The sequence below is a fragment of the Cyprinus carpio genome, chromosome A20, assembly GCF_018340385.1.
Source record: "Cyprinus carpio isolate SPL01 chromosome A20, ASM1834038v1, whole genome shotgun sequence".
Classification (NCBI taxonomy): Eukaryota; Metazoa; Chordata; class Actinopteri; order Cypriniformes; family Cyprinidae; genus Cyprinus; species Cyprinus carpio.
In genome coordinates this window covers 5,683,010-5,700,865 of record NC_056591.1, presented here as the reverse complement: position 1 = coordinate 5,700,865, position 17,856 = coordinate 5,683,010, and the positions used below count along the sequence as shown (strand labels likewise).

General features: G+C 34.0%; 1 protein-coding gene across 5 annotated transcripts; it reads left to right on the top strand.

Moving 5' to 3' along the window:
• The first annotated feature begins 1,806 nt into the window (after positions 1-1,806).
• Positions 1,807-7,221, top strand: LOC109074463 (syntaxin-binding protein 6-like). Of its 5 annotated transcripts, none has more exons than XM_042777444.1 (8): positions 1,807-1,963; positions 2,606-2,773; positions 2,886-3,016; positions 3,089-3,338; positions 3,443-3,541; positions 4,858-5,045; positions 6,171-6,214; positions 6,373-7,221. In XM_042777444.1, the coding sequence occupies exons 2-7, from the start codon at positions 2,617-2,619 to the stop codon at positions 6,192-6,194; spliced, it is 849 nt and encodes a 282-aa protein (XP_042633378.1). In that variant the 5' UTR covers positions 1,807-1,963; positions 2,606-2,616; the 3' UTR covers positions 6,195-6,214; positions 6,373-7,221. The 5 variants fall into 5 exon arrangements, with proteins under 5 accessions (XP_042633378.1, XP_042633375.1, XP_042633379.1 ...); XM_042777441.1 differs by having other exon boundaries at positions 4,855-5,045; XM_042777442.1 differs by having other exon boundaries at positions 1,859-2,053; positions 4,855-5,045.
• Positions 7,222-17,856: the final 10,635 nt, after the last annotated feature.

Genomic DNA, 17,856 nt, shown 5'->3' with positions numbered 1-17,856 from the left:
CGTCAAGTTGTTTTCTAATGGATTATAGCACTAATGAGCCATATAGTCACAAAGACGTTGCCATTTTGAAAGAACCATCATTTTTGTGTTGCGTCCATGTTTTCTGTATTAATTTTGTATGATTTGTTTACAGTAATTCTGAAAAATGACACCCCCATGCCTTTTACGATGACAAGAGAAAAGCACTTAACATTTCTCCTTACCTCACCCTTGAATGTGCCAATAAACTGAAGAGTGAGATCTTCACCAGGCGTGTGGTCCGAGGGAAACGTCTGCATTATGCGTGCATATATATCAGAACTGGACTGTTCATGTTTAGCTTCAGTGAACACAGAGCTGTTCCTCTTTTATGAACCTCGTGTTTTTCATTAAAATTGATATCGACCCCCTGCTCTGTCTCATTCTGTTAATTGCTTTTAAATCCTGACTTTATAGGTAATATAGGGATCAACTGTAAGCACAGTGTGATGTGGGCCTTGATCAGAATTAATGGAAAACAACAGAATACAACTTTATTAATCCCTGCGGGGTGATTTAGTTTTAGCTATAAATAATGAGTCATCAAATGTGGACACTAGAGCTGTTGTTCTCAGTAGGGAGGTAGTGACCCAATAAACAGGTCAGCAATACAATAACATTTGAAAAAGAAGGGTAAATCTTCTTTTGATAATATGCCCAATACTGATACAGTATTTGTGGCAGTTTTTTTGTTATATGCGTTAAGTTATTATGCTTATGCATTTTCCAAAACAAGAAAAAAAAGAAAAAGAAAAGCTAATGGAACTTTTAAAAGTTTTGGGTCAGTTTTTTATTTTTTAAATGAATCCTTTTTTATTAATTCATTTTATTCGATTTCTATCCAACTGTTTTCAACAATAAGGGGCTAAATGTTTCTTGAGCACCATATCAGCACTGTGACACAAGCAATTATATTTTGGTATCATTGAGATACCGTTATAGTTTTTTATTAGTATTTTGAATTAGTTTATATTTTTAGGGCCTGAGCACTGATGGTGCAATGACCCTCCTTAGAAATTCTGTTTATTATTATATTTTACATTAAATTTGATTTCAGTGTTAGTTTTATTCATATAATAACCCACAATGAAGACTGGAGTAAAATTCTGAAACTGTTTTCAGCTATAAAAAAATAATAAAGTAAACTAACAGAAACAATAAGGGCTAATAAGAAGTGTTTCTTAAGCACCATATCAGCACCGTGGGCAAAGAAGCAGTTCTATTTTGCTATCACTGAGATACTGTTATATTTTCTATTTGTATTTTGAATTATTTTATATTTTTAGGGCCTCCAAGACCCTCCTAGGAATTGCTGTTTATTACTATATTTTGCATTTAATTTTATTTTAGTTCTATTTATATGTAATAAGAGACTTCTTTCAAAAACATTAAAAAAAAAAAAAAAAAATCAACGTATCAACCCTAACCTGTATATCATATTACTAAATGTGATTAAAAAAAATAAATAAAATAAAATCACTATTTATCAGTTCATGTTTATATTTGTTTATAGTGATTCCAGGATTAAATATATAAATAAATCAGCAGTCCCCTATGAATCTCTTTTAAATATTCGTTTCATATCAGCTTATTCAGCTGTTGATAAAATCAGCATCACTTCTTCCAACCAACCGAGGAGGGCTGCATGTGATCATCCGCTAGGTTTCGCCTGTGTGTGTGGCTCTGTCTCAAATACAGGCCTCTAAACTAGATGGCATGTTTGAGCTCAGCTGACTCAGACGTGTCTGTGATCCCTACAAAGGGCTCTCTCATTAGGCAGCTCGCTAGGATATAGCACGCAGCCTGCGGGTTTTCTCCGGGACTCTCCACACGCCCAGCGGCAGTCTCTCGTTATTAGATGCGGGGTAAAGATGACTTGAGGCGCGGACTGCTCTCCATCCAGGGCTCGGGGAAGGAAGACAGCTACAGGGAGAGAAAGCAGAAGGTGTGCTGATTCATCTGTTTATTCAGAGATTTGTGTGGGTTTAGGAATTCATAAAGTTGTTCTGTGTTTGGAAACCTTTTAGAGCAACAGGTGAGCTGTTAAATAAACAATTATTATTTTTTTTGAATAAAAACATTTAACATTCAGATGTTCTTTGTTTTAAGAAATGGCAATAATTTTTTTTGACAATATTTATTTACTCTGTTGCTCACAGTGGGGCTAGTTGTTACACTTATTACTCGAGTGAATATTTCTCAATTTCTGTATAGATACATAAACTTGGCTACTATTCAGTTTTATTTTATTTAATTTATTACTGTCCTCAGTGTCACATGATCTTGCAGAAATCATCAATATGTGGATTTGGTGCTCGAGAAACATTTCTTATTAGTATCAATGTGCTGCTTAATAAAATAATAATGTATACAAATATATAAATCTTATATATAATTATACCTCACTAAACGTGTAAGTTGTCACAAAACAATTAATGAAACAACAGACATGTAAACCATTGATTTGAACAAGAAATTTTAATCATTTGTATGAGTTATGTTTTAGGATGTTGTTAACTGGCTCCAGCATTCCTTGTTGGGCACAGAAATCATTTGTTTGTTCATGTTTTGTGGAAATATTTACAAGGCATTGTGAAGATGAACATTCAGTCAGCCATCAGCCGTGAGATCTTTGTCCCAAGAGATGAAAAGTTACTGGTGGCCATTGAGGTGAGGAGGAGGATGAAGAAGAAAGGACTGTCCTTCCTCAATGCAGGTCGCAAGAGGGACTACTTAACTTACCTCTGCCTGTCAGGTAATGTGCCGCTTCATAAGCTGGAAATATCTAAACTAGTTACTAGATTAATCGTTTGTTGAGCAGTCAGATGTTCTTGAAGTTTGATGGAGACATCAATGTTTCCATGTAGTTACTAACAGCAGACCAGCTCAAGTCCTCGTCACTAAAGTTAAGAGGTATCGGGGCACGAGGCAGTTTGCTAAAAGGTCCCAGTGGTCTGTGGAGCAGCTGCGGCAGGTCAATGGGATCAACCCCGATAAGGTAATCGTCCTTCTAAACGCAGCTTTTATTTGCCAGTATATTCTGTTATTCTGACTGAATGAATATTTTTAGGACACTCCTGAGTTCGACCTAGTGTTCGATCGCACCACTGATCAATGGGTGGCCAGCTCAGCTGCAGAGAAATGCATGTTTGTGCAGGTTCTCTATCATGCTTGTCAAAACTACTGGGAGACCAAGCTCGCCCAAGCCAACCCAGCATCCCCTGGAGACCAGAAGATACCAGGAGCTCCGGAGAACAAGAAGAGCCCTGGTGCTCCAAGCCAAACTAGTTTTGTCAACTGTCAGCAAAAGCTAATGGGAGGTGAGTGGGCTATGAACGACTGTATTGACCTCTTTGTGTATGGAGAACCTAAGAACTGTAACAAAACAAAGCCCTGTTTTCTTTTTTTTCTCTCCATATTTCAGATGCCTGTTCTGTTAATATGGTCATCTATCGCTGCAAAATTTTTTTGAACAGAATGAAAAACAGTATGACTGCAAACCAGGGTCGGCCTCAGCGTGAAGGTAAGAAGGATTTTGTGTTTGTGTGCATTTTCCAAATTAATTTTGGTGTCATATGGTTTGAAAATCATTTATGCCATTTATACCAACGTTCAAATTGAATAATGGTGTAACCATCAAGTAAAAAAAAAAAAGTAAAAATTAATATCTTGAAATCATGTATAAAATGTGTACACATTTTAATCAATATTTTATTTTTTTAATAATAAAAAAATGTTTTATCAAATATTTAATAATCATTTATTTTACATTTTAAACATAAATTGTACAGTTTTTATGTTAAACATATTTTACAATTATTATGAATTTTTATGTATACATAATATAACTTGGTAGACAAACATTCTTGATTATTATTATTATTATTATTATTATTATTATTATTATTATTATTTTTATTATATTATTATTATTAATTAAATGTTTATTTTCAAGAAGAAAATTTATATTTTTATAATAATAATAATTACTCTTTTTATACTCCAAAAATATATAAAAATAAATTATTATTTATTTTCAACAATACTTATTTTTATAATAATAAAATTAATAATTACTCTTTTTATACTCCAAAAATAATAATAATTAAAAAATAAAAAACCCAACATGCTCCTCACTGAAGACATGTATTTAAAATATACGAATTGCAGTTTCAATTATTTTTTTTAACAATTATTCGAAAAAAATTAACATCATTTCATTGACCCCTAGACAGTGTATTAGATATGCATCTTTTAGGCAAATTGCATTCATTTCCATCCTGTCCTGTCTGTGTAGTTGTGTGGGTCAGATCAATCAGGGTCCAGGCAGGAAGAGAGGGTGCTTTGTGGGCCCCGTCGGCGGGAGGTTGTTTGTAGTGCTCTGATAGATCTCTCGGCAGCGGCAGAGAATGGTCCCATTGCAAAGAGGGCCCGATTAGTTCAGAGGCCACTTTGTTCTGATGAAGGCATGCGCAGGGACACAAAGACAGGCGTTGAGGAGGGGGGAGGAGCGGAGATGAGTGAAGTGGCACCAGCCTTCACTGCGGATCATGGATGAATGGTGTGTAATGAATGGGAGAGGTGCCAAGCTGCCCTGGAGCCACCAGTCCACACACCTCAGTTCTAGTCATAGACTGTCATGTCTGTCTTTTCACGATTAATTAGACTAGTTTCAAGTGTATATAATGGCAATCCATAAACAAAAGCTGCTGCTCTCTGTATCATTTTCTTTCATGTTCATTAAATGAAGTGAGCATATTTCACTATATTAAAGCAAAAGTTCAGAAACATAGACCCTCCTCTGATGCTCACATGTGTTTCTGGATTACTCCACAGCAGCAGCTGTTAAAGCATCCAGGAGCAGGAGCAGGAGCAGCCCGTCTCCTCCGGTGGTGAGGAAGATGGGGAACGTGATGCGGAGGGCCAGTCAGGTTCTGAGTGAACGCGGGGAGCGTCTGATGAGGGCCGATGATAAAACCAGCCACTTGATGCATGGGGCCAAGCAGTTTGCTGAGGCTGCTCAGAAGGTGAGCTGATCAGAGCACACATCTACTCTGATTTGCTCGAAATTAACCGTTTAAGCTTCATGAAACTACACAATGTCATGAACAACCGGTATAATATAATATAATATAATATAATATAATATAATATAATATAATATAATATAATATAATAATATAATATAATATAATATAATTTTATTTATAATATAAATTTGTTTTTTTTAAATACTTATTTTTTTTTTTTAAGTATAAAATAGCCAAAAATACATTGTATGTATCAAAATTATTGATTTTTCTTTTATGCTAAAAAATCATTAGGATATTAAGTGAAGATCATGTTCCTACCATAAATATATATATATATATATATATATATATATATTTATATATATATATATATATATATATATATATATATATATTATATATATGGATTATATTTAGTAATATGCATTGCTAAGAACTTCATTTGGCGATTTTCTTAATAATTAGATTTTTTTGCACCCTCAGATTCCAGATTTTCTAATAGTTGTATCTCGGCCAAATATTGTCCCATCCTAACAAACCATATATCAATAAAAATCAAAAACAAAACTTGTATATAACTAGTAACCATTTCAATGAATAATATTTAAATAAAATAAAGCATCACATTTTTCTTTATCCCCACAGCTGGCTCTGAAGCAGATTTAGAGGTGTTTCTGATGGCCTGCAAATAAAAGTTAAAAAGTAGCTTTTAATCATCTGGTCGCTGGATATTTGAAAGTGTAACTTCTCATCTAATTCAGATTCTGTTTTGGAGTATAGGGCATTTTGTTCAGCTTTCTCTTCACCTGCAGATTGGACTCATATTTGTTTTTTGTTTTGTTTTTTTCATAATGTTTGCAAGCCATTGAGCATTTCAAGCAGTTGTAATGTGGTGTGTCCTGCTGTTCTGTCTGACTTGCCCTTTCTACAGTAAGCACAGGGTGATACAGACAGCAGGTGGCTGATCCTCTTCTGTCTAATCCTACTGAAATTGTGTTTGTTTTTTTGTTGTGTCATTTTTTTATATATATATATATTATCTCTCTCTCTCTCTCTGCAGGTGTCTCTCTCTCTCTCTCTATATATATATATATATATATTATTTTTTGGCAAAACTAGAACAAATTGCCTCCTTTGAAGTAATGCATCACATTGAAATGAATGTGAGTATAGCTGCTGACTAATGATTAAAAATCTTTTTTTCATTGTGTTTGTTCTGCAAGCTATACCCTAACATTACTGTTTCAGATTATAATGTATATTTCTCTCTCTCTCTCTCTCTCTCTCTCTCTCTCTTTATACATATCTTCACATTGTGAAGTGGCATTTATAAGAGTTAGGGTTATTTTTGGGTGATATTTATTAATGTAATGCAGGTTTAGCACTTCATGTAGCTTATTGGAAGCACTATTTCTTTTCTCACTATTTCTCATTTATTTTAACTCTCAAAATAATATGATTATATTATTTGAATATGCAGTGTGTGTGTGTACACACATTTTTATATAACTGATTTATTTATTTATTTTTTTACTTATTTAATATTTTACATATTTATTGGTGTTTCAGATTATGATTGCCCACATGATAATCTTTAATTTAACAGTGGTAAATTAATTCAACTAAAATAACACATAGAGATGATATACTCATGAATGGCTTGATGCTCAGTTCTGATCACAGGAGGAGGCTGCTTTTATCTGCTTTTTAGATGCTACAAGCTGTTTCATTTCACTGTGAACACAGTGTTTATCCATGTGAATGCGATCGGTGTGTGAATAACACATTTTTGTTGTTCTGTCAAGGCCATCTCCGTCTTCTCTGTGTTGTAATAACAGTCAGCTTTGTCTGTGTTGTGATTGTGACCAGCAGTAGCAGGAGCTGCATGTCATGAGAGGCCAGAGGGTGTTTTCCGCATCGAGTCGGACACCCTGTTTGGTGTTGGTGTGTGATGCATTCTGTTTTCTGCTGTCGTCCTCATGCTATCATTTTGTTGTCTCCTATGTGTTATATTGTTTTTTTATATCCAATTTATATTTCATAATATATGTGTAGCAGAGAATTCTATATGTCCTTGTCTTTGTCAGTGCTCTTGTACACATTTGAAACATGTTAAATGTGTAAACAACACCCTTCATTTGCGCAATAAATGAAACGGGACCCACTTAGAGTGAAATGTGTATTATTGCATGATAAATATGTGGTGGTTGTCTGTGCGCCATCTGTCCTCAAGAGGGCGCTCACATACAAACAGTTCAACATCCTGCAGACAAGCGTCTACCAGTAGTTTATTTATTTAAAATACTTAGTAGTTTAAATAAATAAATAGTGGTTTATTTATTATTATTATTATTATTATTATTATTATTATTATTATTATTATTATTATTAAATAATAGATTAAATTTAAATATATTTACGGTAATAAAATCGTTTATAGGCTACATTTACTATTAAAAATAATTTTACATTTAATATTTAAAAATATTAAAATGTGTGTGGGTGTGTGTTGGCTATATATATATATATATATATATATATATATATATATATATATATATATATATATATATATATATATATATATATTATTATCAGCATAATTTGGCAGCCTATATAAGTAAATAATTTAAGAGTTTACTCACACAGATTTATTATTGTAATAAAATCGTTCAAATTTGACTTTTTGAATTTTTGACTGTAAAATATCAGCATAATTTGATATATATATATATATATATATATAATATATATATATATATATATATATATATATATATATATATATATAAAATAATTTAGTATAATATTTTATATATTAGTGTATTAATTATTGCTTTATTCATATTTTAAAATATTTTTATGTAACATTACACAACGCATAGCTATATATTTACAAATCAGAAAAATAAAAACCGGATGCATCATGATTTGTGGTCTAAATCTTTTGGACTTTTTCATATTTCTAGTTAATATCAGATGTGCACATTGCTTGTTAATTGATGCACCTGCACTGTCGCATGCACTGTTGCCATAATGCCATTTCTGTTTGTTGTCTCGTGGAGCGCGTGGCTGTGTTCCGGCCTAGTCAGTGTGAGGCACTGCTGGATCAGCATCCGCTGCATGAGCTGAGACTCACCGCTTGACTCCAGGACTGATGACTCGTGGAGGACTGTGCATGACACTGCGCGGATTCATTCTCTCTAATTTCATAATATGATGTGCTAATAGATTATACCATGATCTGCCCCTTAGAAAATCATTATGGTCATCAATCGATATGATTTAGCATTCTCGATGTGCGCCGCGGGTGTGATATTGACTCGGAGTGTTATGTTCCCAGAAGCGCGAAGAGCTGTTAAAGCCAGAGGTGCGGGTCGTGACTCTCTGACGACGAGACGGGAATTGAACATCAGTCGAGTATTGACTCGCACAGGATCTTCCCTCTTGAGTTTAAACGTTGTACCGGATGTTCAAATGACCACCGAATGACCTTTAAGGGATTTTGAACATCTACTGACCTTAGAAAGACCTGGGAAAGATTCTGTAATCGTGTACTGCACAGAGCGCGTAATATAATGAGCTACTTAACCGACTAGTTGTCCTTAAAGGGACAGTTCATCCCTAAAAAATAAATAAATAATAATAATGTGTAAATCGTCATTATTTACTTGTCCTCAAGTTGCTTCAAAACTGTATGGCAATGACACTATTTTGTTTTGTAGAACACAGAAGATTTATTTATTAATTTGTTTGTTTGATCTCTTGTTTATATTAAGTCAATGGGGTCCAATGTTGTTTTGTAAGCCTATTTCCCGCCAAGAAATAAATAAACAAACAAATAAACAAAAATAAAAAGGTAATTGTTACTTTTTATCTCACAATTCAGACTTTTTCTTACAATTCTGATTTTATTTCTCTCAATTCTAAGGGGAAAAAATTATTTTTGTGAGTTTATAACTCGAGTTACAAGAATTGTAAGATATAAATAAACTATTTTACTACTATTAGGCCTAGCTTGTCAAAATTCTCACTTTTTCTCAAAACTGCAATTTTAAATCTCACAATTCTGACTTTCCTTCTCAGAATCACAAGAGTAGCCTACATCTCACAACTGCAAACTGAGACACAAAAAACAAAAAAATAATAATTCTGAACTGTGACAGCCTATAAACTCAGATTTGCAATAAAAGTCAGAATTTTGAGATATAAACTCACAATTGCAATTAAAGTCACATTATTTATTTGTTTTATTTTTCACACAGTGGTGAGTAAATAATGAATAAGTTGTCACAGAATAAGAATATGTGAATAAAAATGACAAAAATGTCAGATAGAACCCTTTATAATTCCAAGGTGATGAAACGGCCCATAATTCCACCTCCTAATGAAAACTGTATTTGTCACTGGTGAAAATGAAGACCTAGAAAAAGCGATTAGTGAATAGAGAGATCATACACCCGGCACACAAACATCATCATTCTTACCCAGAGTTCTCTCTGTTCCAGACAAATGCTGTGTGAGGGAGGGGGCAAAATGATCAAATTCAATTTGTTGCTCATAAGAAAACGGAGAGTAGAAGAGCAGGAGAGAGAGATATTGAGAGATTTAGGCCAGATGTTAGTTAACGGAAGAAGTGGGACAGGACGGTGTTTGTCTCTCTCTCTCTCTCTCTCTCTCTCTCTCTCTCTCTCTCTTTCTCTAACTGTGTCAGATGCCCATCAGGTCCCGGCCCGAAGGATTGGATGAGTTCTCAACCTCTCTGAGGGGATGTCCGACCCACCAACAGTCTCATTCAGGACAGACGGAGCAGTGAGACTTTAATGGACTCGTGCAGTAGTCAGGTCATGCACATATACATCTTGATCTTAATAATCTCCAGTTATTCATAGATTCATCCATAACAAGTTGGAACTTGCAACAGACAATCTTTAATAGATGTATTATAAAGAAATATGATATTATATTCGTGTTAAAGAAATACTTGTTGAAACACTATAATTGATTTACAGTGATTTAAAGTCTTAATGAACTGATGGCGCCAACACAGCGGACATGAGACGTGATCTGATTCAGTTGAGTTAAATGATGTAGCCATGATCTTAGACAGACAGGATGGGTCAAAAGTGCTAGTATAGAAGTTGGATTATTAGCAGTGGTCAGTGAAAGAGCCGATGATTTAAAAGAATGTTTATGATAGCATAAAGGAAAATTCTTAAGAAAAAAAAAACTAGCTTAAAAACATGCCAAGTTGGAAGTTTATATTAGAAGAATACTCTTGGTATTCATGTTGTTTTCATATTGTTTTCAAGAAAATTTAAAACTGAATCACTCTAAAAATGTCTCTAATAACATATTTCACAGGTATAAATTTCAAAATGTATTTATTTATCATTTATTTATTTATATAAAAGTTTTTGGGGGATCACACAAACTTCACTTTACAATCTGAACTGACTTTGATTCATCATAAAATTCAAATTATCTAATATTTTAATTGGAATTTATTTATTTATTTAATATTTAGACATTAAACAGACAAAAATAAATACCCATGTATTTTTCTTTTTTTCTTTCTTTTTTTTACTTTCTTTATATTAAAATATTAATTATAATTATAATTTTTTATTAAAATTCAACTTCTCTCCCATGACACACCATACTAGAGTCTTTTCACTGACTATGAGGAGTTTCCACAGTTATTAACATCTTAAATGTAGTCATAAATCAAAGTTTTTAATATTTTCATTAAAATAATAATAATAATAATAATAATAATGCACATTTATAACACTATACTTTGTTTGTTTATTCATTTATTATATAATGCCTTAGCATTAAAATACATAAACTATTTAATTCTGCTATGTGTTTCCAACATAAGTAATGGCAAATTTGACATCTTTCTTTCTACTGACCACTGTTATCAATCTCTCTATATGTTTTTTCCTCATTTGAAAAAAAAACAAAAAACAAAAAACAAAAAACAAATATATATAAAGAGAAATAAAAAGAGAAGGCCGTCTATTCATCAGATGTAGATTTGTATAGTGGTGAATGGAAACTACTATATATATATATATATATATATATATATAGTAGTTTCCATTCACCACTATACAAATCTACATCTGATGAATAGACGGCCTTCTCTTTTTTTCTCTCTCTCTCGATCTCACTAGTATGTATTTCACAATACGGAGGAAAAGATCTGTTGCTACTTCTGTTACATTGCGACTTCAATGTTAGTTTAGAATAAATTAATATGTCCGGATAAGAAAAAGAATGTCAAAGACACTAATGTCACTGATCTGACAGAGAAGTGCCATTTAGGACCCTTTAAAGTCATGGAAAGAGTGCAGTACAGCTGACAGAGCAGGTTGCGTTTTGCTCAATCAGTTGATTTCTCACAGGCCTTTCGCCAGTGACTCTGCTATATCTCTCACAGTAGGGCCATATGGTTCTCTCCACCTCACATCCCAGCCAAACCTCTGCTAACCTTCAGAATTCAAGTGCTGCCAGCCCATTCCTCCTCTGAGAGAACGCTCTCCGGGTTGCCATCTCTTACCTGTCACCGTCTCTCTCTCTCTCTCTCTCTCTCTCTCTCTTCAGATCGAGGAATACCCTGGTGTACCTGTCGCGTACCTGTTCTGACATTAACGTGTATGTATTTATATCATTACTCTCTTTTCCTCCTGCCAGTTATATCGAAACTTTTTATTGATGCTTCGTGACACAGCTTAGTCTGGTTTTGAAATCAGTTTCCTATGTGGGTTGAAACACTCGAGTGCGCGCATGGCTGTACGGGACCGGAGCCAGGCAGAGGACAGTTTAGGTAAATAACAGGCAGTTCTAAGCTCCTTTGAAGATCGCATCCTTAATCCCTCGCCTGGTGATTTATGAAGGGAGAGGTAAGTGTGTGCGCGCTCATATGGGTTCATGGTCAGGACGCTGTGCAGATACTGAGAGGTAGACACTTCCCCACGAGGTCAGCAGCGCTGTTTTCATCAAAAGCATTGCTGAACCTCCATGATTCAGTTGAATGTGACAGTATGGTTGATTTATTTTCAAGTCAAATATACTTCACATCTGTATATCAAACAAATCGCAGGCATATTTTTGGATTTTTAGCTCTAAGGATACTAATAACTATAGTAGCTGCATTGGAATTAGTTTAGCAGCAGTAGTTACTCTAGAAATTACTGGGGGCTTGGGGCAAAAATGCTATTAAAAGGAATAGAAATGTCCCTAAAATTCAACATATTTGGGCAGATTTATTATTATTATTATTATTATTATTATTATTATTTAAAATGTAATTTTGTAATTTTTTAGTTTTTGTATATATAACTCACTAGATAGTTAAGCATATACCACACAAGAAAGAATGTTTCAAGATTACAAATGTGATATTGATTTTATGTAACCGTTACTTAAAATGACTTGTTTTTTTTTTTAATATTGTCTGTTTTTGATCTATTTTCCAATAGAGAAAACTGTTCCAAACAGAGCCACGGCAAAACTGCATCACAATCTGTATAAATATGCAGTTTGGAATGAATTGGTTGAGTGGTTGATTCAATGACCCATTCATAAATTAAATATATTATAAACTGGAATCTGATTAGTGGGATAATAAGTATGTTGCTCATAGAAGAGTTGAAGTATTTTGCTGAAAGTACTGCATGCTAAAGTACGGCACACTAAAACCCTCTCTAAATTCAGCCCCTTTGAAGCACTGCCATTAAAAACATTAAAGCAATGCTCAACTGAAGCACAAACATACCTTGAGAATCTTTTTAAATGTTTTATTTGCCAAAAAAATCCTCGTGTTTTTTGGCCTCAGTATAGAGATGTAGACTCGAGAGAGAGACTGTATCAGCTCAGAATAGACATCATTCTGTCATTCCAAAAAAAAAGAGTCTATGGCAAGTGATTTCACTGCAGACTGTTTGTCATTTATTAATCATGAGAGCCTAGTTGTGCCCACAGCTGTCCACTGAGCTAAAACATTAAGATAGGATCTGTAGTAAAATCAGAGCTGAGGGCTGATGGCACCACAGACGCACTGGTGTTCCTGGGGTCCTGTGTTTGTCTGGGCATGAATCCATCGCTGGAGCGGCTGGAGCTCTGGGCAGATGGTTGGCATGAACATTCAGCCACTGTTTCAGCATAACTTTCCCCCGTGTGCCCACACATCAGATCAGGCTATGATGCTCTCAGAGAGGACAGAGGAGGAGTGAGAGAGAAGACTATACCATTACCAGTACCATTATCTTCTTGTGAATTTGTGAAACCAGTGACGTCATGTGCATGTGTATAGGTATTCTTATGTGCACAGGCACCTTGTGATATTGTTACAAAGTGACGTCGCCAACTACTGGCCTGACATGCATAATACATGTTGTTTTGACAACAGTGTCTTCTGACCTTTCAAACACACAAAGGAAAAACGTTTCTGTATTTAGTACAGTTGTTGTCATGTAAACGTACCAGTTTTGCCAGACTTTTGACTATCTGCATTAAATCATGACCATGAACGTCATGATCGATAGTATAGATAGTCGATAGTATCTCCAAACCCTGACCTACATCCTAATCTTAACTTCAGTATAGTTTTGGTAGCACATCCTGATAGATATTACTAATGCTAAAAGCATTAATGTTTGTTGCAACAGAATCCATAATATTTTTGAACTTTTTATTTATTTAGTTGAAATCGGCTGTGCATAACTAGTTGTGCATTACCAGTTTGTGGGAAAATATCATGCATATATCTACAGAAGACCCAGTAGTATTTGTATAATCTATAGCCTATAATACCAGCACTGAAATGGACTTCAAGGATTTGAAAGAAAAATCAGAAAATACTCTGCTGTTGTTGCTGCAAATTTTTTTTTTTAGATTTTTTTTTATATATATTTTTAGGATATATATATGTTGTTCTTTTTTATTATAAATCTTATGTGGGTTTCAGGCAGAGCAGAACGGCAGATAGTTTATGAAGACTGATGGTGTCCTATATGAGCAATGGTGTATTGGAGCTTAGCTGCATTAATGTCAATGCCCATCCCCACTGACCCCAGAACAGTTCTGACATCTCACAGTCTGACCGTCTAAGCAAGGTCAACATAAAGGGACGCTGACGTCAGATCAGTTACACTCTGCTGCTCAACCGTATAGTTGTGACTTCTGGTCTGAGGTGAGAAGCTGTACAGTGTCTGTTTGATTGGTCAGTAGAGGTTATCAGGTTCAGTGTGGATTGTCGAAGCGTTCAGATGATTGTGGATGAAATCATTTTTGGGTGTTCAACTTGTTTTTGTTTGAGATCTTTTTTGTTATTGTGAGTTTTTTTTTTATTGTCTGATGTTTTTCATTCTCTGCTGTACAAATGTCTGGTGGATCAATCACTGCAGCTACTGATTTTCATTGTGATTTGGCAAATTTTATATAAAAATTAAACCTAATAATAATGTTTGTGGCAAGGTTCTTGGGTTATAATAAACAATAAATACATTGAAGCCAAAAAATTCAGTAGATGTAGAATTGTGTGTGAATTGTTTTCTGTGTTTGTGGAAAGGCTGTAGTATTAAAGTTTTCTCAGGTTTCAAATAACAAATCAAATACAAATATGGATAAAAAAAAAAGTGACAAATGCGTGTGTGCAGCGCAACATTTTTCAATTTTTTCTGAAATCTTTCATGTGTTTTAACCAAGGTTATATCAAAGTTTCTCAGTTTTCAAATAATAAAACAATTACTACATTGAAGATCAAAAAACAAACAAACAAAACAAACAAAACAAACAAACAAACAAAACAACAACAAACAAACAAGCAAAAACATAGTGCTTTAGTGGGCAGTGCAATCTTGCTTGCAACATTTTCAAATTTTCTCTGAATTGTTTCCTGTATTTGTGGCAAGATGTTGTATCTTGGGTTTCAACTGATAAAATAAATGCACAGAAGACAAAAAAATAAAAAAATAAAAAAAATAAATTGAAGACAAAAAAGGGTGGTTATGTGGTCAGTGTGAGTTTGAATTTGGCTTGCAACATTTTCCCATTTTTTTTCAGCATTGTTTCCAGTGTTTGGTTTCATTAAAGTTTCTCAGGTGTCAAATGATAAAACAATAAATACACTGAAGACAAACAATACTCACCTGGGCAATGCAATATGAATCTGGCCTGCAACATTTTTTCCACTTTCTCTGAATTTTTTTTCCTGTATCCCATTTTCTCTGCATTGTTTCTGCCATCTCTGTACTAACCCAACAGACCATCAAATCCACATATTTAATTTTTAAGGTCAAACATAAGCATTCAACCATGTGACTATAGCCTCCATTCATACATGGAGCTTTGTTACTAAATTTAGAATTAATACACGATACTGTTGCAGTCAATCAGGATTATTCCTCCTCCTGAAAGGATGTTCTCTGTTTCTCTACACACTCCTCTGTGTATTTAACCAGTTAGTATTTAATAATGGAAGCAGAGACTGATGCTTGGATTATAGCATGTGTGAACAAATGTAATGGTTCGGTTATAAAGGGAGTGTAAATCTTGCAGTCATTAATGTCATTAAAGCTACTCTTTGATATCTACCTTGTGCAGAAAGCGAACATCTGGCTAACAAAAGAACCAGTGCAGTGCATAAAACACGCACGTACACTCAGGCTGAACTCCATCATATGTCAGAGTGTATTGTACTTCCTCCCAGTCTATTTTTAGAAGCCAGTAATCCAGTACACATTAGTCTAAATCTCATGCCATGCTCTGTGCTGCACAAGGACGCGACAAAGTATTATGTTTTTTTTTTTTGTTCGATTTTTTTTATTTTTTTTTTTGTATTAAACCTTTTTTAACCGTGGCCTGAGCTGTACATCTGTTCGTTCCTGAGTGCAGGTTAAATTCCAGTAAAGGATGTGGATATGTGGATACCACCCTAATCTGTTAAAATGGTATAGGGGCTTAAATGGCATTCCTGGAGTGCATTAGTGCATGAAAGTTTGTATATGGCTGTTGTGTCACATGGAAAATAAACACTTTTCACACCAGTCTATGCTATCAGCAAAACACGTCCAGCAGTGGATAGACTAATATCACAGATCTTTTTCTGTTCTTTTTCTCAACTGACTAATTTCCACCACATTTCAAATTATATATTATGTGTGGCATAAGCAGAAAAACATTTGAACAGTAGTGTATAATAGACACCTTATTATAAAAGAGAATATTTTATAAAAGTTAAGTTCTAAAAAATTTGTTTGTCAGTTTTCATAAAGACTAACAACTCCTATAACACCCATATGCATGCGTTTGTATGTCAGAGATCACACGTGTCAGTGTCTGACAGTGAAGAAAAGAGTCAATGCACAGTTCAGACACCTTTGCATTGTTGATCACCTGACCGGACGGAGGTATCAGCTAGCAGCAAGTCAGCAGGATGGAGGGCTTGTGTGTGTGTGTGTTTAGGCCAGGACTAGGAGTTGTGTTTATCGGATGCCTCTGTAATCCTGCCTGTGTGACTTTTTTTTCACCTTCAGAACTGTTGCTATAATTCAGCTTTTTATGTTCTGCCACACTCAATTAATCGTACAACTGTACCTGACAGAAATGTGTAAATTGCTTCCAAAATTAATAAACTGTGAATACGTTTAATTGTGAAGAGGTTAAGCCATCATGTACAGATGAGGTTAATGAATCATAATAAGAGTCCTTTAGAAGTCCAAAAGGTACAAAGCTAAAACAGCCAGATTAATTCTAAGTCAGTGAGAGCATGGAAATGTGAAACAAAATTGTCCCTTTTTAGTACAATTAATCATTAAATAAATACGTAAATAATTAAAATGGAAAAAGAAAATCCTTTAAGTGCATCTTAAACACTGGGACTAAAAAGCTCATGTTCATGTGGAGTAAAGCGGAACTGCTTTTCAAACTCAACTCTCTTCAGCAGCGGTATCCATGGCAACCAGCTGCAATCTGCAGCATTGATCTACATGAAAAAGAATTCCTGCCCGGAGCAGATGACTTACTTTACAGGAGTTATGCTTTCAGAGATGAGTCCTGCTAAGAATATTACCCAACATTTTAGTTTCAAAGGATCCAAATACAATGCAGAATATGTTTTATATCTAACATTAGTGCTAAAATAAAAAATAAATTCTGATAAAATTGAGAATTTAAAATAAAAATCTATCTATGCTTTGTAACACTTTATAAAATAAAAATGCATAGAGATTATTCTTATCACTTGTACTTATTATTGGAAATTATATACTTTTTGGTTAAAAATGAACAAAAACAGTTATTGTGCAAGCACATAAGACGTCAGCGTTCAAAACTGTCTCCTATAGCTTACTTCAATTCAGTAATGATTTATAATTTGATGTGTCTCATCTCAGTATATGGAAAATTAACATCATTTGCCAGTTTCACGTCATTCATCTTTGTGTAGTTACATCACATCCATAAACAGAAAGAGGCTACTATATAGCGTTTGTGGGTGGAGCGTCCACTTCAGTGAGTTGTGTTTTAGGGTTAACGGAAATGTCCATAAAATTGCATTTAAGCTTAACTAAAATATACTTCAAAGTAGCCTAATTTCTATTGAAACATTTAAATATTTTTGCAAATAAATACACATTTGTAATGATGAAGTTGCAATGTAGTACATTTAAAATATATTAACTTTAAATGTAATGTAAAATAATATAATGCGGTTAAAATCAAGTACTTTACATGTGCTTTAATATGTTAGTCAACACATCAAAATAAGTGTACTTCTTTAAAGCATGACAAATGA

Bases quoted from the DNA above. Each gene is read 5' to 3' on its own strand.
- LOC109074463 (XM_042777441.1), top strand. From the start codon at position 2,617: ATGAACATTCAGTCAGCCATCAGCCGTGAGATCTTTGTCCCAAGAGAT. The intron at 2,774-2,885 runs GTAATGTGCCGC...GTTTCCATGTAG, and splicing joins AACTTACCTCTGCCTGTCAG to TTACTAACAGCAGACCAGCT. The intron at 3,542-4,854 runs GTAAGAAGGATT...ATTACTCCACAG, and splicing joins GGGTCGGCCTCAGCGTGAAG to CAGCAGCTGTTAAAGCATCC.